The following is a 22,354-nucleotide window of genomic DNA, read 5'->3' as shown; positions in this document are numbered from 1 at the left end:
TATGCTGCACCAGGAAAAAAAAAAGTTCCCGAGTAGCCCTGAGAGACAGAGAGAGAGAGAGAGAGAGAGAGAGTCAAAAGTAGAAGGGAATCACCAAGAAAGGGAAGAATGATGATATCCAGCTCAGGACCCTGGGTGTGCCAAGCCCATACTCACCAGATGTGAGCCCCCGGGGTTAATTAAGCACGAACGTTTAAAAAAACAATAATAGCATTTCAGGTTTACGCACTTAACAAACTTTGTTGTGACTCAGTGATTGGTAGTTTAATTGGACGTTCAATAACGGCATTTCTTCTCATATTGTAAAGTTAGATAATCGCTTTTGCTAAATAACGTTCTTCTTCTTTCCCATTTTCAATTGACATGATCATGGTCTTGTGGCTGCTACAGGTATATCACATCACAATCATAACTATATGATGGAGAAAATGAAATCACAGTGAAAAATAAAACGTCTCAACTTTATACGTATTTTAAACTTCCAAATATTTAATACTGAATGGAGAAGATATTTCAAACAGATTAGAAAGAATACTTGATGAGAATCAAGTATTCTACTACGGATCACTTTCATGTAATATCCCAGCTAATGGAGAAAGCAAATGAATATAAAACAATGAATATATGCTTGGCATTTGTGGATTATGAAAAGGCATTTGACTCCATACAGCATAAGGCAATGTTTTCAACACTGGAAAGACAAGGCATAGATACTCCATGATCACTGAATTATGACCACCCCTATGAAAACTGAATGCGATCCGTTGACCACGTCAGGTACGAGAGTGCGCAGTTAGTCGACCTACGTAGCATAGATAAGGTGTCAGTGGTTCAGTAAGTAGTAAAATTCCCAGCGTGATGGCTAAAAGGAAGGATTTATTGGACTTTGATAAAGGACAGATTGTGGGTGCTCGATTTCCCAAACGGCTGAACTGGTGGGGTGTTCGACAGCCGCCATAGTTAAAGTGTACCAGGACTGGCGTCAAAATGGTCAAACAACAACCCGACGGCAAAACTGCAAAAGTGAGCGAAAGGTTGACGTTAGAGGTGCGCACCGGGTCCGACGACTCATACAGGCGAACAGGCGCAACACGTCTGAAGATTTGACTACCCAATACAACATGGGCCAACCCGGAACAATATCTGGCATGACCATGTGTCGCACGTATGAGCTACACCAGCAGACGACCCCTACAGCATCATCTCCTAACCAAGGATTATCGGCGTAAAAGTTTCGTTTGGTGCAAAGAGCATGCAAGTTGGACGTTACAAGACTGCAAGAGGGTGTGCTGGTCGGATGAGCCACGTTTTTAACTCCACACCGTGGATGGTCGTGTACGGATTTGGTGTCAACAACATGACACTCTTGATTCATCATACATGGTATCAAAAGTGCAGGTTGGTGGAGGCGGTTGTATGGTGTGGAGCATGTTTCACTGGCAGAAACTTGTACCCCTAGTGCATGTGGAACAACGTATCAGTGGTCTCCGCTATCGTCAACTGCTTGCTGAATGTGTACACCCCGCTATGTTGCACTTTTCCCAAATGGCGATGGTGTCTTCCAAGATGACAATGCACCAAGCCATCAGGCACTTGTTGGCCTCCGAACTCCCCCAATATCAATCTCATAGAGCACTTGTGGGACACTATGGAAAGGCGTATCAGGAGTCTGGATACACCAATCACCTCCATACCTGCATTGCTGACCGCATTACACACAGCTTGGTTGGCCATACCTCCCGAACGCTTCCGACATCTTGTTGAATCAATGCCGTGTCGGATAGCTGCTGTATTGAGGGCAAAAGAAGGACCTACGATGTATTAGGTATGTGGTCATAATTCAGTGATCACTTAGTGTATTATGATTTTGAAGAAAATATATGAGGACGCTACCTCCTTTTATTAGACTAGGCAAAGACAGTAGCAAATTTAAATTTGAGAAAGGAGTTCGACAAGAAAACACAATATCTCCAAAGTTGTTTAGTGCTGCCCTTGAGGAAGCTTTCAGAAGATTAGACTGGTCGCAGAAAGTAGTCGATGTGAATGGAGAGTACCTAAACCATTTACAGATGACATTGTGATCATCAGCCATGATCCCAAAGAACTAGAGGAAAAAACTTAATCACTTATGCAAAGTTAGTAAGGATTTCGGAACAAAGATGAATATGGCTAAAACAAAAGTAATGATGAACAAGTATGCCACAGAAACGGATATCATCATTGAAGGAGCAGTAATTGAAAAGGGGGATTTATATACTTACCTGGGACAAATCATTAGCTGTAATAATGATAAATCGCTGGAAATCAAGAGAAGAATAAAATTTGGTTGGAGAGTATTCAGGAAATATAGTCACATACTGAAGAGCAATATCCCAATTTGTCTGAAAAGTAAACAATGAACCAATGTATACTCCCCACCATGACTTATTGAAGTGAAACTTGGGCACTCACCAAAAGAATGAAAAAGAAGCTGAAAACTACACAGCAAAGAATGGAATGAATTTTATAGGAATCAGACAGATAAGAAGAGAATCGCATGGATTAGGCAACGAACTCAAGTAAAGGATATGCTTATCAAAACAAAAGAACTAAAATGGTCTTGGGCAGGACACATAGCTCAAAGACATGATGACAGATGGACTAAGAAAATAACAGAATGGTACCCAAGAGGAGCTGGAAGAAAATGACGAGATGGACAAATGAAATTCACGACTTTTTGGGTTGAAAATTGATGGCCATTTCTATTTATGGTCATCAGCTATTTTCAATCCTGCAGTGGATTAATTAATTAAGCTGTTTAATTTTTGTCTGAAACATGGAATTTTTCCTAAAGCCTGGAAAATTTGCAAATCTTAAGATACTCCTTAAACATCCGAAGAAATCTGAGGACGACCCAGCTTCACACAGGCCGACTGCCTTGCTACCAGTTATGGGCAAGGCACTGGAAAAAGTGATCGCTAATCGAATATTATTTATTGACACCAATAAAGCATTATCATCTCCGGATCAATTTGGTTTTACTCGTGGTAAGGGCGCCTCCGTAGCCAGGTGGGAAGGAGCAGCAGTGCGCAGCACACGCTTCTTGATTAGACCGGGGTTCGAGCCCGTCACCACCAAATAGGGGGGATGCGGGAAGGTCAGGGAATGACCACCGCATATCCCGGAGCAATATGGCCTTAGTTGCTAATGCTCCTAAAATCCAAATAACAACAACAACAACTCGTGGTAAGGGGAGTGAGGATGCAATTGCCAGACTCCTTACTTTGCAAAAGGAAACTGATACAAATACCTACTTGGCCTCTTTGTGGACTTCAAAGAGGCCTTTGACACCCTTTGGTGTCAGAGTGCTCTGGAGAGGTTCCAGGAGCCCGGGGTTTCTAGAGCAATCTTCAAATTACTTACAAGCTATTTTTACCAGCGCTCTATCATAGTTAACAGTGGTACTAAACAGGTCTTTAGAAATGTTACAAGGGGTTGCCTACAGGGATCAATTCTTGGTCCCCTGTGTTGGAATGTTGTGTTTGATTCATGGCTCACCAGGAAATTTGAAGGAACAAAGATGATTGCTTATGCAGACAATCTTACCATCCTTGTCCACGAAAATTCAAGGAAGAATCTGGAAGACAGCTAACTGCGTCTTACAAGAACATTCAACTTAGTCTGCAATTCACAAACTGCAAGTTTCAACAATTAAAACATCGCAGATGCTTTTAACAGGAAAATTAGATAGAGACGGTCTGCCACTTGTAAAGTATAGAGGAGAGACAATTAAATATACTGCCATTACAAAATATTTAGGTATTCAACTTGATGATGCCTTAAGTTTTCTGCCATATACAAGGTATGTGAAAGAGAAGTGTAAGTCTTTTTTTTTTTTTTTTTTCAGATTGAGACAGGTAACAGGCAGAAATGGGGTCTGAGAGGCCATTCACTGAAGTTATACTATAATTGTGTTTTTTTATCTATCATTGATTATGCAGCTGGAGCATGGGGACATAGAGCTAACAAGTCTGCAATTATGAAACAGCTTCTGCAGGCCCAGCGTGTTGCCTTCCTGATGATGTCACGGGCGTGTAGAACCACTTCTACTATGGCTTTGCAGGTGTTATTGAAATACAACACAGATATACGATGTATCATCTGAAGAAATCAATACCTGTTACTTTGGATGATGTGCAACTTTACCTAGATGCTTCCTTAACATCTGAGAAAAGAAGGCTTCGTTCCATTTATGTAGACAAATGGCAAAGAGACTGGTCAGCTTTGAACTTGGCGCTGTGACCAGAGAGTTTTTACCATCGGTGAAGGAGTTCAGGAAGAGAGAATCTTTGTGGTTTGCATGGTACATTTTTACTCACCGGTCACGGGAGTATTAACAGCAAATTATTCAAATTAGGACTGTCTCCTACCCCACTTTGTCTCTCTGGATAGGAAGAGAGTATTGACATTATTTTCGATTGTCAATATTATCAAGACTACAGGCGTGAACTGCAGCTTGTTTCAGATAACTTCACAATGGGAAATAAACCTGCGCTTATCCGATCTCAAGCAGCATTTATAGCACTGAACACCTCTGCCTCACGTGCTTTTAAAAGAAGAGAGGAGCTTAGACCTGCTAATTTGGGATAATTTTTTCAGGAGTTGGTGATGATTGGATACTCATTGTAATCAAATATACCCTGTTGGACATTGACCGTGTTGCTATATTTACCCCAGGGTCATCTGGTAAGTATGGACTTGGCAAGCCCAGCATCCTGAGTTGAATATCATCATTCTTCTCTTTCTTGCTTTCTTGATGATTCCTTTCTACTCTCTCTCTCTTCTCTCCCTCAGGATAACGCAGAAATTTTTTTTTGGCTGGTGCAGCATAAGCCTCAGGCTTCCTTCACCATATGGATAATAATAGTGTAGATTCATGGTGTTCTTCTGAAGACATGGAACCTGTGTATAGCGTGATTGGGGTAAAAAAATATAATAAATAAATAAAACAAAACAAATAAATAACTTGTTTCTCCGAGGAAGTGCCTGGAGCAATGTCTCCAACAGATTAGCCATAATTATATCTCAAGACATCTTGCTGATCCTAGCTTCTGGGATGGGATCCTCCATGGGATTATTTCCCATGCCATGAAAAGTCAGTCCACTTCTCCACCTCTCTTTCCTTTAGTCTTGCTTTATTTCTTCTACCTTCTAACTATTGGAGGTTCCTCTGTTTGATCCTCCTCTCTTCTATTCTTTCCTACCTCTCCAGCTCCCAAACTTCTCCTTCTAGAGCCTTTTCATTTCAACGTAATTTGGGCTTTCTCAAGTCTTTTGCCCTGGGCTAGTCCAGCAGGTGATAGTAGATTCTGGCCGCCTCCACGTGGCAGGGATTGAACGTGGTGACCAGGTGTTACTACTTCCCATCTGCTAAGAGCAGGGGCGGATTAAGGTCGGTTGAGGCCCCGGGCGCTGAAGAAAATATTGGGCCCCTTAAAAAAAAGAGAGAGACAGGGAAAATAAAAATAAATACATGTTAACCATTTTTTCAAATAAATAAAAAATATTATGTACTATTAATGTTTTATTTCCAATAAAATTTTAATACAATATATGTATAATAGAATTAATAATAGCATAATAATAATCACAAAGTTTTGAACTAATATGTTCAACTAATTTGTTGGGGTGGTGCGTGGGCCCTTCAGAAGTCGGGGCCCAGGGCGCGCGCCCGGTGCGCCCGCCGTTAAATCCGCCTCTGGCTAAGAGCCAGGTACTGGCCGAAAACTAAGAACACACCATATCACTACACTTACACATCCAACACACTAATAAAAATGGCCGGTTTTGGCGTAAGCTTCTACACAAGATGTACAACGGCGGCTGATGGGGAAACCCTGGGATCTGCCTCAACAACACAAGGATATCCCCTGTACTTTTCACCTTTAAATTATTGACCATCATTTTCGAAACACCCTGTATAACTGTGTTTCAGCATATGGTCAATGGTGATCGAAAACAGCTCGTGGATACAACAGACTTATGGAGAATTTCGGACTTGGGAACACTAACACTGAGCAGTCGCTGATCGGAAAAACGTTGCGTGTCACAACACGCAACGTTTTTACAACAGAATAGTATGCCATTTCACAATGCCAGAATTTGTAGACATGGTTCCAGGGACATGAGGGTGAATTCAGCCTACTCTGGTGGCCTTCCCAGCCAACAGATCTCAATCTAATTGAGCAACTGTAGGCTGGGGCTAAATGAGCTCTTCAGGGTAACTTGGATTAGCAACCATCCTATTTTCAAAAACTTTGGAATGGGGTCAACATGAAACAGCATCCCCATGGCACACTTTCCAACCCTCAGTGAGTCCATGCCACGACAAATCCAAGCTGTTATGAATGCTAAATGGGACCTACTCGCTATTAGGCAAGTGTACCTAATAAAATGGCTACTCAGTGTAATTTTCTTTCATTTTTGATTTCAAAATTATAGAGAAAAAGTAAATTCTATCTTGACAATATTTTTAATAGAATTTGAAATTGTTTATTCCTTAACTATTTAAATGGTAATAAATATAGCAGAAATACAGAATTCAGTAATGTATGTTTTGGCATATATTGCCATACTAGAGAACGTTTAACATCAAAAGAAAAAAAAAAAAAAAAAAAAAAATATATATATATATATATATATATATATTGAAAAAAAGCAGTGAATTAGGGTCGAATTTGAAAGTGTCTGCAATTCTGCCCAGACACGATAGGAGGGAGTATATGATGAGAGCCTTGTCGATCAATTCGGCCCTGGAAAGATTGTGCAAGGCTCAAGGGGTAGAAATTTTTTCAGCCTGGTCTGTAATTGTTAACAGAAGAGACTGCTTCTACAGGGATGGGATACACTTAAATAGAAAGGGTGCAAGAATATTTGCTGATGTTATCGAGGCAGTGTTAGGTGGGTCGGAAAACTGCTAGCTTGGGGGATACAAAGACTAATAGATTAACAGTAGCCACTGGCAAAGGTGAAAGTGATTCTTGCACTGTTTCTATTGGAATGAGCAGAAGCCTGAAAAACAAGAAGCAGGATATTTCAGAGACTGCTGGGAGTCATTGCGGTACAAGTAAACACATTGGTTGTGTTAAGGTAGCTAAGAAAAAGAACAGGTGCATGTATACTTGCGTGTACACCAATGCTAGGAGTTTGGTAAATAAATTTGAAGTATTGCTCAAAGCATCAAAGGCGGATATTGTTGGTACGTATATGAGAGACGTGGTGTCACACTGATATAAGGAATGCAGAACTGGAATTTGGGGAGTACAATGTATACAGAAAGGATAGACGGGCAGGAGGGGGTTATGCTATTAGTTAAGAAACACATAAAATCCAAGGAAGTGACGCCAGGCGACATCGATGGACAGTGCAGTGTCGAGTCAGTTTGGTGTGACATAAGCATTGGGAGGTCAAAATTGAGAGTAGGAGTGTGCTACAGACCTAATGACTCTGATGAGTATAATAAGAAACTGTACAGGAAAATAGAGTGGGCCAGTAAATCCGAGAATCTTATAAATGGGGGATTTTAATTTCCCAGATACTGATTGGAATTTGTGGGTTGGTCACTCACACACTAGCAAGGCTTTTGTGGATTTATTGGATGATTGTTTTCTACATCAGCATGTTCCGGCAGCAAATAGACAGGTAATACTCTTGATTTGATTATCAGTAATGATTCTTCATGCATTAAGAATCTGCAGATAGAGAAACCACTAGGTGGCAGTGATCACAGTCTGCTGAAGTGGGATTTACTCAAAAAGGTAACTACCATCAGGGGTAAATGGAAGGGTTATTGCTTTCGTAAAGGCGACTATGGTGGTCTGAGACAGTATTTAAATTCTATGCAGTGGGACCAACTGATGATGTTACCAACAGCAAATTCAAAATGGGAAGCATTCAAAGAACTTATCTTGGAAGCTACTAGGCTTTACATACGAACTAAGAAATATTGTTCAAGGTTTAGGCCTAAATGGATGTCAGATGAATTAATGAGACATATGGCAGAGAAGAAAAGTGCATGGGATACATATATTCTAACACGTGACACAGAAGCCTATGACAGATACAAGTTGATCTGTAACCAAGTTACAAAGGATGTTAGGCAGGCAAACGCAGATTACGAGAAATATTTGGCAAGGGATGCAAAGAAAAACAGCAAAGAGTTCTTTACTTACGTAAACTCTAGAAGGAAAGGGATGAATCAGATTGGTCCACTTGATTTCGATGATTCAACTGTTGACGATCCTGCTCAGGTAGCTAACAAACTAAACGAATATTTTGTATCGACATTCACAGATGAGTTATTCAGCGAGGGGAATGCCAGAGGTATTTTCAACTCTGGCAGTTAGCTAGATAATCTTGTAATAACTGAGAGTAAAGTGGAGGAGAAATTGTTGAAGATAAACATAAGAAAGGCACCTGGCGTGGTTGGGATCTATCCAGTTATATTAAAGGAGGCAGCAAAGGAAGTAAACAAACCCTTAGCCATAATTATGAGAGCTTCCTTGGACTCAGAGGAGGTACCCATAGACTGAATATGTGCAGATGTGATCCCAATTCACAAAGGCTGACACAAGTAATTATAGACCTGTGAGTTTAACTTCTGTTCCAGGAAAATTAATGGAGGCACTGGTTAAAGAATCACTGCAGGATGATCTAGACAAGACTTCAGTTGGTTGGGTTTTATTGGCCCATTAGCAACTAAGGCTATAATGCGCCCACAACATGGTTTTGTTAAGGGGAAGTCTTGCCTGACCAATTTGATTGGATACTATGATGCAGTCACAAAAGAACTGGATGCAGGGAATAACTTTGATATCATATACTTGGATCTTAGAAAGGCTTTTGATACTGTTGCACATGGAAGACTGCTGCACAAATTGGGGCAGTGTGGCATTGGAGGCAAATTGCTGCCATGGGTAAAGGGGTGGTTGAAGGGGAAAAGACAGAGGGTGGTAATCAATGGACACTGCTCATCGTGGACTAATGTTATCAGTGGAGTCCCTCAGGGTTCAATGTTGGGTCCATTATTGTTTTCTGTATTTATAAATAATACTGACGATGGTATATCAAGCTTAATGTCCAAGTTTGCAGACGATACAAAAGTTGGCAGGGTTGTTAAGGACCCTACTGACGCTATGCTGCTGCAACAGGAGCTGGAAAGGTTGAGCAGATGGCCTGAGAAGTGGCAAATGAAGTTTAACATTGACAAATGTAAAGTACGACATATGGGAAACAGCAACCCCAGAGCAACATATCAACTCTGTGGTACTACACTGACAGTGGTAGAGAATGAAAAGGACCTGGGGGTAATTGTGCAAGCAGATATGAAGTTCTCTAAGTAGTGCAGACGGGCTGCAAGAGTAGCTCATGGTGTCTTATCAATGATATACAGGAATTTTTCTAGCAGGGATAAGGAGGTGACTATTCCCTTGTATAAGGCAATGGTCAGGCCACACCTTGAGTACTGTATACAGGTCTGGAGGCCTCATTTCAAGAAGGATGTAGAGCTGCTGGAACAAGTACAGAGAAGGGCAACAAGATTAGTGAATGGAACAAAGGGTTGCTCTTACGAAGAAAGGCTTAAGTTTTGCAAATTACAGTGTCTGGAGACGGCACCGGCGAGGTGATCTGATAGAGGTGTATAAAGCTTTGAATGGTTTGAGTATGCTCAATGCTGATGGGTTTCTGCCTCTTGCTCAGAATAATCACCTGAGAGGGCATAAATTCAAATTGAGGAAAGACAGATGTAGGATATATGTCCGAAAATTTGCTTTTAGCCAGCGGGTAGTTGGTTGGTGGAACAGACTTCCATCCCTTGTTGTGGAAGTTGATAGCCTAAATAAATTTAAGGCTCAGCTGGACAGGTATTTCGAACGAACGGTGGGGTGAAGTGGAAGTTTTTTTTTTTTTTTTTTTCTGGCGGATGCTGTATAAGCTTGCGTTCTTGCATCATATGCCTCTACTAATGCTAATCGTTTCTGGGCGAAAATGCTATCCACGCCTAAGACCGTCTAATTCAACCAAGTTAAAAAGGGCGATAAAAGGTCCTTACATGCGATTTGAACCCGGAACCTTTCTCGTTGGGAGGAGGGGCGGTGATTATGAAAACTGTATTCTAAGGTTTAACGGCAAATAATTTTGGCATCTACATAATAATAGGTCAAGCCAGGTTCCAAATATCATAAAACTAACTGAAAATCTATATCCATTCTTCATGCCCGCTTAGCCAAGCATTAAGTACTGTACCCTTTTATAGATTTCCAAGCCTGTATTGTTATGCTTGACGAAGTTAGTACAAAAGTAAAAATAAAAAAATCAAATAGCTTTTTCTCCAACTCTAGTGACAGCTTAAGCAAAGTACATTGGTTGATCCAGTAGCAATACTCTGTGTGTCTCTCTCTCTGTGCGAAATATATTTTTAAAAAAATTTCTAGCAATAGAAAGGAAAAACGTGTTTTTCAATTTTAATATTATGAAAAATCATAAAATTTAGTATGAAAATTGTTAGAAAGAAATACAGAAAACATATATAATTTATTTGCCATTACAAAAAAATTCGTGCATTATGTCAGCAATGATCATTGCTGATGTTAATGAAATCAGCCAATAGTACATCTGTCGATTGCGCACTTTTATAACTTGGACCACTCGAATGCCATGTTCCACACGTCATCGATTACAAACTAACACAGATCGACTCTTGCTTCCTTAAATGCTGAGTGTCATGCAGTATTTTGATGCAGACCCACTAAGAGAACACGCAATAACAAACTCTTCATATGTTTACAGTGTCTGGCGGCAAGGCACCGGCGAGGTGATCTGATAGATGTGTATAAAGCCTTGAATGGTTTGAGCATGCTCAATGCTGATGGGATTCTGCCTCTTGCTCACAATAATCACCTGAGAGGGCATAAATTCAAATTGAGGAAAGACAGATGTAGGATAGATGTCCGGAAATTTGACTTAGGCAGCGGGTAGTTGGTTGGTGGAACACACTTCCATCCCTTGTTGTGGAAGTTGATAGCCTAAATAAATTTAAGGCTCAGCTGGACACGTATTTCTAACGAACGGAGGGGTGAAGTAGAAGGGGTTTTTTTTTTTTTTTTTGGCTGATGCTGCACAAGCTTGCTTTCTTGCATCATATGCCTCTACTAATGCTAGTCATAACAACCCCAAATAACTTCTGCTGAAACCGTTCTGCGAATTGCAAAGACTTGAGGCTAGGCACCTTACGGGTGATCTGATTGAGGTGTTTTAAGGCTTTGAATGGATTGAAAAAGCTCACTGCTGATGGCATTGCTCCTGTTGCTCAGACTATACACATGAGGGGCAAAAACTCAAATTGAAGAAGAATTAGAGGGGATGAAGGTGATGTGGGAGAGTTTTTGTGGCAGATGCTTTATAAGCTGGCTTTCTTGTACCATGTGTATGTCACTAATAATAATAATGACTCTTGGATTTTTCTTGTCAAAATTTTGTCCAGTTTTAATGAACAAGATTTTAAACCCACTCCGCTTTTCAATCCCTCAAACGAGGAAACGGAAGAGGGAACACATGCGTTAGACATATAAAAAAAAAAAAAAAAAAAAAAAAAAAAAAAAAAAACACCCCTATTATATTATGCCACATCGGCTATAATCATCGTCCTGTCCACACCCGGCGGAAAAGGGCCAGTTTGAATCATTTGAATGATGTGAGGTACTTTCTGGGACATTATTATTATTATATATATATTTTTTTATTCCGTGGCTGAATTAATCAATCAGTCTCAGGTGAAGAAAGCAATGTTCCCTCCCACGAAAACCTCAGGTTTTTCGACCAGCAATAAAAGCGAACCGATCAGAGAACACATTGAATTTATGGACATAATATACGTACGCAGAGCGGTTGGTCCCAATATGGCAATTCGTTCTTGTACCAGTTACTAACCATCTATCATATGGGCTTTCTCTAAATACGTATTCACATTTCATGAAGTTTTGAAATAAAAAATGTATCCAACTTAAGAAATAAAAAAAATAAATACACGTTTACTTATTTGCTTTATTTATTTTGTTGCCTTGACAGATCACAAGATACAATATCATAATAGATCACACCCTACCATAATAATTTGTTCTTTTTTAGGCGAATTTTATTTACATAATATTCCACTATATACTGCATTTGAAACAATTTCTGAATTTGCTTCATAACGTACATTACAGCAAGAATGAAGAATAAATAGTTATGTTTAACTGACTTTTGAAGAAACATGACGATCAGAAAAAGTTTAGCACAACTGACTTTTTTAAATTAAGAGTGCAAATAAAAATATCGCAAAATCTCACATAACTTTACAAATACAGTATATAAATGCACACACACTAGACAAAAAAACTCCTACGAATCTTTTTTTAGTATCCAATAGGGCAGCCTTTGTTTCAAACAACAGGAAGTGTGCAGCACGACATGGATTCTATAAGGTGTTCTAGTGCATTTTAGTCTAACTGGAACCATTCTTCCAGCAAAATATCGCATAGCTGCTACAAAGTTGAAGGAAAAGACTTCGTTGCCTAATAGCTCTCTCCAACATATCTCAGATTCTCCATACTACTGAGATCAGATGAATATGGAGGCTAGGGAAGGTAGTGGAAATCCGTGTCATGTTCTCTGAACCATTCTTGCACAATGCGCTTTTGCATTGTCATTCATAAAGTGGCCATCACCTTCGGAAAATAGTGTAACATTACAGGTTGCAGTACATCTAATAAAAATTTTAGGTCTCCCTGGATGACATTCAACGTACCCCGTCCTCACCAACAAAACATTCTCCATACAATGATACCAGTTCCAGATGCCAAGGCAAGCAGGGTCCATCGCTTTGTGAGGTTTTCACCACCCTCTCTGCTACCATCGGTGCAAAACAAAGTGTATCGTGATTCGTCAGACTACATCACGTTCTCCAATTGTACCACTGTCCAATCACGACGGTCTCAGCACCACTGCAAGCACATTTGCATTTTTCTCTGAAAAAAGTGGCTTCTGAATAACCAATCGACTGCCAATACTTAATTACTTTAATAAGAACGCATAGCATGGGTTCAAATAGAGCAGTTCTGGGCTTGGTTGAATTCACGTTATGTGATTCACACATGAGCGTGGTAGTTCCATGCTGTATATCATTGTAGTACGGTTTTTGAGCATCAGCGCGTGCTATATACTCGTATATATAAGTAAATATACTATATATATATATATATATACACACACACACACACACACAAATGGGTACACGCTATACCATCTGGATTTCGATCAATAAGCCTGATAAGCACAGTATATTTGCTCTCTGCTTTTCATAACATTCATAGAGCATAACTACTGCTCATTTTACGACTACAGCACTGTGAACAGTCTTATGTTGTTATTGGATTTTAGAGGCATCGACAACTAAGATCATGTTGTTTGTGTATTTTGTCTGGACGAAAAACCTGTGTATCTGGGGAGAAAAAAAAAAAAAAAATGCTACCTTCCCCTGAGACCACCTAAATCAGCACTTTGCGAAAAATACCCATACAAATTCCTCCCGTCATCAGCTGGATTCGAACTCAGGTGTTTTCCACCCGGTATGGGAGGACGGCGAACATACCAACTGTGCTACTCACGAGGGTTCAGTCTTATGCCTGGAGATCGGTAATTTATGTATTTTACTCCAATTATAGAAACTTTCTAGAGCCCTTGCAGCTCGTTCTTCGATCTGTGAGCGAGAATTCCCATGAGCAAGAAATATGAAATCATCAGCATATGCTATTAAGTCAATGTCTTCCATTTGTTACACTAAAAACTCATCGGGAATAATATTCCATGCAAAGGGGCCTATCACCTTGACGACACCCTCTAGTTACATCTCTAACTACTTCTGTATGTGAGGTCTTAACTACTGTTACACTTCTTTTATTAAAATATAAAAAAAATTCTTAAATACAGAAAATAAATTACTCGAACAATCAGTTTTCCTGATTTTAGCCATAATGCCTCCCCACCAGAACCTATTGAAGGCACCTTTAAAAATTGACAAACACACCTAGAACGTACCGCTCGTCACTCCTCTCAACAATTTGAATCAAATTATAAATTGCATCCTCGGTTGATGTACCTTTTTTGAAAACAAAAATAGTTTCTAGAGGACATATCCTTAAAGTTATACATAATCATCAATCGGTTAATACATAACCGTTCATATACTTTTCCAAGTACACGGAGAAGAGCGAACCATTTTGATTCAGCGTTCTATCAAAACTTTTAACGATTAATTTTAATTGTGCAGCGTTCCAGGTTTGGGAAGGCATCTTCATTAAGATATTTATTAAACATGTTTATATAAACACCAGGTTGCGATAAGAATGTCCTCTTAACATCTTTATCAAGAGAGCAAGTCGGCGGGTCTGGGGCCGGCGATTTACCATCCCACCCAAGGATAATAGCTTCAGTCACTTCAACTTCAGTAGCAGCAACATTATCGTCCATTATTATTTTGAAAATCCTGTAGGTCAAATGCCTACAGTTACCGGGATGCATTACAGAAATATGATACGCGAGATCCATAGCTAAGAACATGTGATTTCAGCAAGACATGGCCAACATATGAAAGAAACCATGTTAATTTTATTAGAAGCCTTATTTACAGTCTGGAGATATTAATTAGTCAGTAAAATCGAATAATTTAAATGCTCCCGATTTCTTTCTTTCAGGTAATTTGAAAGACAGGGTGTTAGTATTAGTAAGCTCAATGATACTCGTTGGTTGGTTGTTACAGAATTTTAGGTGAAGAAAGAAGCCGTATTGCGCCATGTATAATGTCTGTAAATTGTATACGTTCCGTGGTCAATTTTCTGTTTGCTGAACGAAAATCGTTTCCGAGAAAAAAAAAACAAAAAAAAACAAGCTACCCAATTAAGTCGGCCAAGATGTGTAAGATATACCCATAAAAATAATATACAAAAAAAAAAAAAAAAAAAACATTCGTACCATTCTGCTTTAAACTTAACCAGACTCAATCTCCACCACGTCGGGAGATAGTTTATTGTAATGTTGACAGCCTGTAAGTGAACATCATGTGATCTAATCTGTTACTCCCTGAGATTCTATTTCCCCTGATTTGTCTAAAACGAATGAGATCTGTTCTTCCACGAGGGAGAACAGACCTCACTCATTTTCCTTCAGTGCCTTATATATTCCAAGGTCTCCCTTTACATGTCTAGTATGTCCATCCGTTTGCACTCGTCACCAATCTGGTCGGCCTTCTCTAAATCCTATCCAGACGTTCTATATCTGTTTTCAGGTGCAGCCTCCAGACATAAAAGAATACTCCAAATGTGGTCCAGCGGTCGTCTTGTGCCTGCGCGGTAGCACAGTGATTATAATCACCGTCCCCATCGAATTATTATAATATAACACAAAGGCACGGATTATAATCGAATCCGTGCCTTTTTCACTAGGTGAAAAAGGCACGGATTCGATCCCGTCAATGACGCAAGGAATTTTTATGGGCTTTTTCGCTCCGTGGGGTGTGGTTGGTCTTAGGCGCAGACAGCAAGGCACTGTCTTAACTTTTTTGCATGTCTTTTCGCTTGGAAACAGGCAAATCAAAAAACCCGAAAAAAACTGTCGTATTAGAGCTATTTCATCTGCCCAGATGTAATATGTTCAAAAATTGCATGTTCTCTGGTAGGTTTGCCTGTTTTGCGCGACGAAAACCGCGATTTTCCGGGGGGGGGAAAACATTGCTGTCTGCGATTGAGACCGACTTTTTTCCACTGAGTAAAACTGCGAAAAAAAGTTCCTTGCGTCATTGACGTGATTCGAATTCGGATTCTTATCCGTATAACGGCGATTATAACCATGTGACCGGTGCAGCAGGCAAATCGACCAGAAATAATCGCAATTTATGGAAACAGTATGCATGGGTATATAAGATAGTTCTTGGGTGGCCCTAATGTTTTTTTAATCATCCTCTTGTACAGACAGTAATGTCTACTTTCTCTTTAGCAGTAAGGACCTAGTTTAGTAATAAAGTATAGACAAGATATTGAGCCTTCCTATAAATTGCAAACATCGGCCCCAGCTATGATAATGTTCATCGGAACAGAGAAATGCTTGCAGAAAAATTTAGAATGTCATTTTTCATACATAATTTTAATTGAAATCGCACTAAGTATATTTTCAAGTTTTAGAAACTTTTTTTATTTATCATCGAACAAAAAAAATTATAGCAACATAAAAGCACTCCAGGACTTTTTTTTATAACCTACAGACTTTCGCGCATTTTTTTAAAGTTGGGGGTGAGTAAGTTGTGTTAAGTGCCAAAGCAACGAAGCATCAGCATATTGTCTGTAAATTGCTTGTATTGATAATCGATTTGTCTGTTTGCTGGACGAAAAACCCGAACTTCCAGGAGGTAAAACCACACCACTCTCGTCTGAGATCGACGAACTCAGTCACCCTGCGTCAAACAAAAAAAAAAAAAAAAAAAAAAAGCCATAAAAATTCTGCGCGCCACTGACGAGATTTTACCTGCGCGGGCTTTAAAGTTGACTAACATGGCAATCTTTGTCAGGCCTTTAATAACTAATTAAACGCACCTTTTATTGAGCTAGATAAAACTTTTGTTTTAGCCTCAGAGGTTAGTATAAATTAATATCAACAGAATACCTTTGCCACATTTGATTTTAGCTAAGGGCTTGTATCAAAGTTCGGCTGTGTTTCAGAATACATGTCACAGACCGATAAAGAATATTACACAGACTTCGCGTAGCTTAATGCTTCAGAATAATTCTTTTCCAGAGCCAATATCGTAAGGTATTAAGAGATCATCTTTTAATCAAGGGTATATTGGAAACCACTGTAGCTCATTATTCTAATAAAAATGGTTACTGTCATTAATCGAAGGCCAATAAAGTGGAAAAAAATATAGTATTTTTGAAAAATGACCACACGACCTTTTTTATAACTAAATTTAATTAATAATAAATTTATTGTCATATTAATATTTTCATTAACATTTGTGTTTTTATCAAATTGTTGAATTTTGCATGTCTTTTAGCAAATGCATTTTTAAAACTTAATGCGGATGGTACTTTGAAATCCCTTATTTCCAATATTGCGAAAATGTAATTCTTCCTTACTTATTGATTATCGATTTACTTTTTTTTTTTTTTCCTTTTTGCAGACTTTTTCTTAGATCTGACAGGTCTGCCTTTAACAATAAAATCAAACAAATCAGTATGTAACTTACCTACAGACTTTTGTTCGATAAATGTCATAACGGCAGCATCCCATACTGGACCCTTCAAAAATCCCACGAGAGATTCGAATACCCAGCTGAACTGTTCGTCATCGGCCATGGTGTAGCACTGAAGTGGACAGGAATTCATATGCTACCTGTAACAATCAGTAACCAGTACGGTTGTCATGGCAACATATGTTTGTTTTTGTGTTAGCTGTTTTCCGCGTTTTTAAATCTAGTAAAAAAAAAAAAAAAATGCAGATCAAAATTAGCATTGGAAAACATAATAATCCGCTTCCCCGTCTCGCTAAATATTAAATAAATAGAATTAAAATGTCATCTTATCTTTCATTTTAATATTTAACAAAATTTACTTTCCACAGTTGTAACCTATTTGGTTCCAGGAACTGCCACCAGGGGCAGTTATGGCGTGAAAAACTAAGAAGCAGGGAGTGTGGAATGTGTTACTGGTCGATACAACAAGAGACTATAATGTCGAGTTTATATTTAAAATTTAATTGGGCAGCAGATAAATGCGTTTTTTTCCCCCTCTGTACAGCTGTTATACACGATATTGTCACAATTGAGTAGGATGGCATTCACCTCACTACTGTTGACACCTGTTTTAGTGTTAAGGTCATTCACCTCCTTTGAGCTAAAATGTTATAATATCGAAACCAAAGAAATGTGAATGGATTTAAACAACGTAGATCGTATTAATAAGAAAAAAAAATACACAAGTTAATAAAATCTAATAAATGCAACAGACTACTTGGCAGTGATAAATGCTACGGCAATCGTAATTTGGCAACTACGTCAGTACATAAACTACAGTACTGTATTACAATGATGTAGAACGTACATTCTACATCATTGTAAAACTAGCAAGAGATGTTCGATTACAAATATATTTATGAAATTTTATAACCTACAACGATTTATTTCATATCTGTTATCTTTCTTATTTAAAAATTCCACCTATTCTTAACCAATGGAACACCCAGAAATTTTTTTTGGGGGGGGGGAGAGACTCACAAATTTCACACATCTATTCACTCTAAAAGTTTTTCCTGTTCCTCCTTGAATTTATTTAAGCTATCAACCTCCACTACAGATGGAAGTTTGTTCCAGCAATTAACCACCCGCTGTTAACACACATCCCTCAGGTTCGTAATCTGAGCAAGCAGAAGAATCCCATCAGAATTCAGCAGTACATTATATAATATACAGAAAACGTTATTAGTGGGGCTTTAGACCCCTCAGTCCCCCATAGGTTCATCTATGTTTCTAAATATACAAACAAACAAACAATGGTTATTTTGTTTATTTATTTTTGCTACCCACAGTAATTAATATTATTTAGAAACAGACTAATCTGGCTTATAGGACTAATTAGTTGCATTTTTTTTAAATTATGAGACCAACTCAATTGTATATTTAGTATAAAATGTGAATAGTTGGCCTGTTTATATAGAAGTTTTTATAGCACTCTAACTGAATCTGTGAACTACACTGATTAGAGATGGATGTATACATCATAATTTAAAGCTGAATATATATATATATATATATATATATAATTACGAATAATAAAAATAAAAATAAATAGAGAAGCTGTATGGTATGTGTGGGGGAAGAAAATTAAGATTTAGATGGATTAGAATTGCGATAATATGAATTGCAGTGTCCCTTATGGATCAGGGACACTGCAAGCGCAAAGGTACCCTACAACCATAATGTATACATAAATTATTTTTATGTGTAGAATATAGTAAGTATACATATAAGTATCGAATTTAACTAATGCTACTAATGAAAATACGGTGTACCCTGGGAGCGATATATGTGTTGAACAAAGAGTGGAAGAAAGGAAAAGAAAATAAGTGTAACGATATAAAATGAAAAGAACCAAAAAGCAAATTTTGAAAAAACAACGACCAAGGTAGAAATAGCATTGCAATATCTGTCATAATTTTTGTGTCTTCTTCAGAGGTCATCCACCAAAATTATGAAAAGGACAGCAATACTCTTACTTCTGTTTCTGACATGTTCTGTGACCTCTGAAGAAGACACAAAAATTATGACAGATACTGCAATGCTATTTCTACCTTGGTCGTTGTTTTTTCAAAATTTGCTTTTTGGTTCTTTTCATTTTATATCGTTACACTTATTTTCTTTTCCTTTCTTCCACTCTTTGTTCAACACATATATCGCTCCCAGGGTACACCGTATTTTCATTAGTAGCATCAGTTAAATTCGATACTTATATGTATACTTACTATATTCTACACATAAAAATAATTTATATATATATATATATATATAAAATGGATAATTTTATATATATAAATACATAAATATATATATATTTATTTATTTTAATGCTAAGGATGTGAAATGAGCATGGATTTTTTTTTTAATTTGGCATAATTCTGCAAACTCTAACAGGAATATGATGTTGGCAAAGAAATGCATTCTTTCTTTCATCTTTCTTTCTTTGCTTGCTTGCCTAAAGTATACTTTCTTTACCAGATCACTGATAATAATTAATCTTAAAATAACTGTTTAAAATAAATACTATAAAGTTTTCATTCTGTTGTGCTGCTGATTAGGGATGAGCAGTTATTCTCTAATTAGAAGGAGTACAAGTACTGAACAGATCAGAATAAATAAAAAAAAAAACTAATTTTTTTTAACATTGTGGGGATGAGGAAATAAGTGATTATGAGCAGAGAATGTTTTAATTCTTGTTCTTAGTGAAAAACTTAAGAATTTCACTACTCTTTTACATGCAGCACGGCAAATTCCTAATATGAATAACAACCTGACTGACTTCAAATTATCCAACGTTCAAGCCCTAAACTTCAAAATAAAAATTTATTTATTTTTGCTATTTGATATTTAAAAAAAAAATAATTCAAAATAACCAATATTTAAAATTATTCATGTATACATATTATACAGGGTTGTTAAAATTAAAGTACCCCTACGTAGAGGGCTCCGGAGCAAGATCTAAGGCTAAGCAAGATCTACTGAAGAGAAATTTGGACAACAGGTACAAAAAAGAATGCGCTCGCCATTTATTGGGGGGGGGGGGAATTAGTTACAAAATTTGTCACTATATGGTGCTGTGGCAATACAAATCACTTGAACAGTGATTTGTTTCAGACAAAGCCTCTTGTCTGAACAAGAGGAAGGATGCCATTCAGCATTTAGCTTGCTCAATCCATTCAAAGCCTTAAACACCATAGTACTGCATACAAGTCTGGAGGCCTCATTTTAGGAAGGATATAGAGCTGCTGGAACGAGTACAGAGAAGGGCAATGAGATTGGTGAGTGGAACAAAGGGTTGCTCTTACCAAGAAAGACAAGTTCTGCAAATTGCAGCATCTGGAGACTAGGAAACTGCAAGGTGATCTGATTGAGGTGTATAAGGCCTTGAATGGTTTGAGCAAGCTCAATGCTTATGAGATTCTTCCTCTTGCTCAGATTACTTACCTGAAGGGACAAAAATTCAAACTGAGGAAAGACAATTGTAGAACAGATGTGAAAAAATTTGCCTTTAGTCAGTGGGTGGTTGATAGTTGGAACAAACTTCTATCTGTTGTAGTGGAAGTCAAAAACTTAAATAAGTTTAAGGCAGAACTGGACTAGTATCTGGAGTGAATGGATGAGTGAAATGGGAAGTTTTTTTTTTTTTAGCTGATGTTATAGAAGCTTGCTTTCTTGTATCATATGCCTCTACTAATGCTAATAAGATCTCCTAGCAGGTGCCTAGTTTTCGGATGCTACAAATTATGGTAAGAGTACCCTTTTGTGTCCTTCACTAATCTTGTTGCTCCTCTCTGTACTCATTCTAGCAGATCCACACCCTTCTTAAAATGAAGCTTCCAGACCTGTATGCAATACTGAAGGTCTGGCCTAAACCATTGCCATATAAAATGGAATAATTACCTTGTCCCTAGTAGCAGAATTTCTGTATATCATTGACAAAACTCCATGAGCAATTCTAGCAGCCTTCCTGCACTGCTCAGAAACCTTATGTTAGATTGTACGATTATCCCAATACATTGTTCAGTCTCCACTACTTTGAATATGGTAATATCCAACTGGTATGTAAATTTGAGAACGTTAAACCTCGGGTGCTACTTTTTAGCCAACCTATCTACCGCTGGTAACATCAGTAAACTTAGTCATTAAACATATACCTTCCTTAATATCATTTATAAATACTGAAAACAATATGGAGCTCAGCAGCAAACACTGAGGAATTCCACTAATAACATTACTCCATAAAGAGCAGTGGGCATTTATAACTATTCTCTGTTCTCCTGCCACTCAATCCATTTATCCACAACTGTAATTTGTCCCTAATGTCCCAGTGCTCTAATTTGTACAACAGCCATTCATGTGGAACAGCATCAAAAACTTTACTAAAATCTAAATATATGATGTAAAAATAATTTTTTGCATCGAGTTCTGTTCTGTTCTGACTACTTCGTATTAGCTAATCTGAATGGTCAGATGAAGATATCCCCTAAACAAATCCACACTACAATTGCCATATAACCACATTCCTGTTTAGATAATCCTGCATTACTTCATTAACTACTACCTCTATTATATTCTCCTTGTGGAACAGTCACACTTACAGATCTGTAATTACTCACTTCACTCTTGGATCCCCATATGTATATATAGGGAGATAAAATATATGGGTATCATAGAATAGTATGAACAAAAATGGTGAAAAATATCCAAGTAAGCTCATAACTGACGACTATTTGTGCATGCACTGGTATTATTGAAACTATTTTTTTGAAAATTAAATGAAATTATTTGACACCATATATGTGTAATGACATGAAACATTAAAATTTTATTTAGGATAAAAGTGAAAATATTGTACGTCTAAATAAAATTTTTAAAAGTTTTTTATCCTTTTATATTTTATCCAGTTACATTTTCAGTTAAACATTACATAGTTATGTTGTTTTCTGTTGTTCATTAGAGTTATGTAAAAAGACTCAAAAAAAAAAAAAAAAAAAA

General features: G+C 37.8%; 1 protein-coding gene across 3 annotated transcripts in view; it reads right to left on the bottom strand.

Moving 5' to 3' along the window:
- Positions 1-22,354, bottom strand: part of LOC150085020 (cilia- and flagella-associated protein 36-like) — an 86,396-nt gene that overhangs the window by 39,987 nt on the left and 24,055 nt on the right. For 2 of the 3 annotated variants that reach the window (XM_090375721.1, XM_090375722.1), the window contains exon 2: positions 17,315-17,460. In XM_090375721.1, the coding sequence (XP_090231847.1) occupies positions 17,315-17,453 (139 nt within the window). In that variant the 5' untranslated portion in view covers positions 17,454-17,460. Of the gene's footprint in view, positions 1-229; positions 305-17,314; positions 17,461-22,354 lie in introns of those variants that run through there. The other variant, XM_090375723.1, reaches the window with a different exon arrangement.

This window comes from Mastigoproctus giganteus, chromosome 6, assembly GCF_048544385.1.
Source record: "Mastigoproctus giganteus isolate SK-2022 chromosome 6, ASM4854438v1, whole genome shotgun sequence".
Classification (NCBI taxonomy): domain Eukaryota; kingdom Metazoa; phylum Arthropoda; class Arachnida; order Uropygi; family Thelyphonidae; genus Mastigoproctus; species Mastigoproctus giganteus.
Note: the sequence above shows the minus strand (reverse complement) of the source record. Positions and strands in the feature narration are given on the sequence as shown.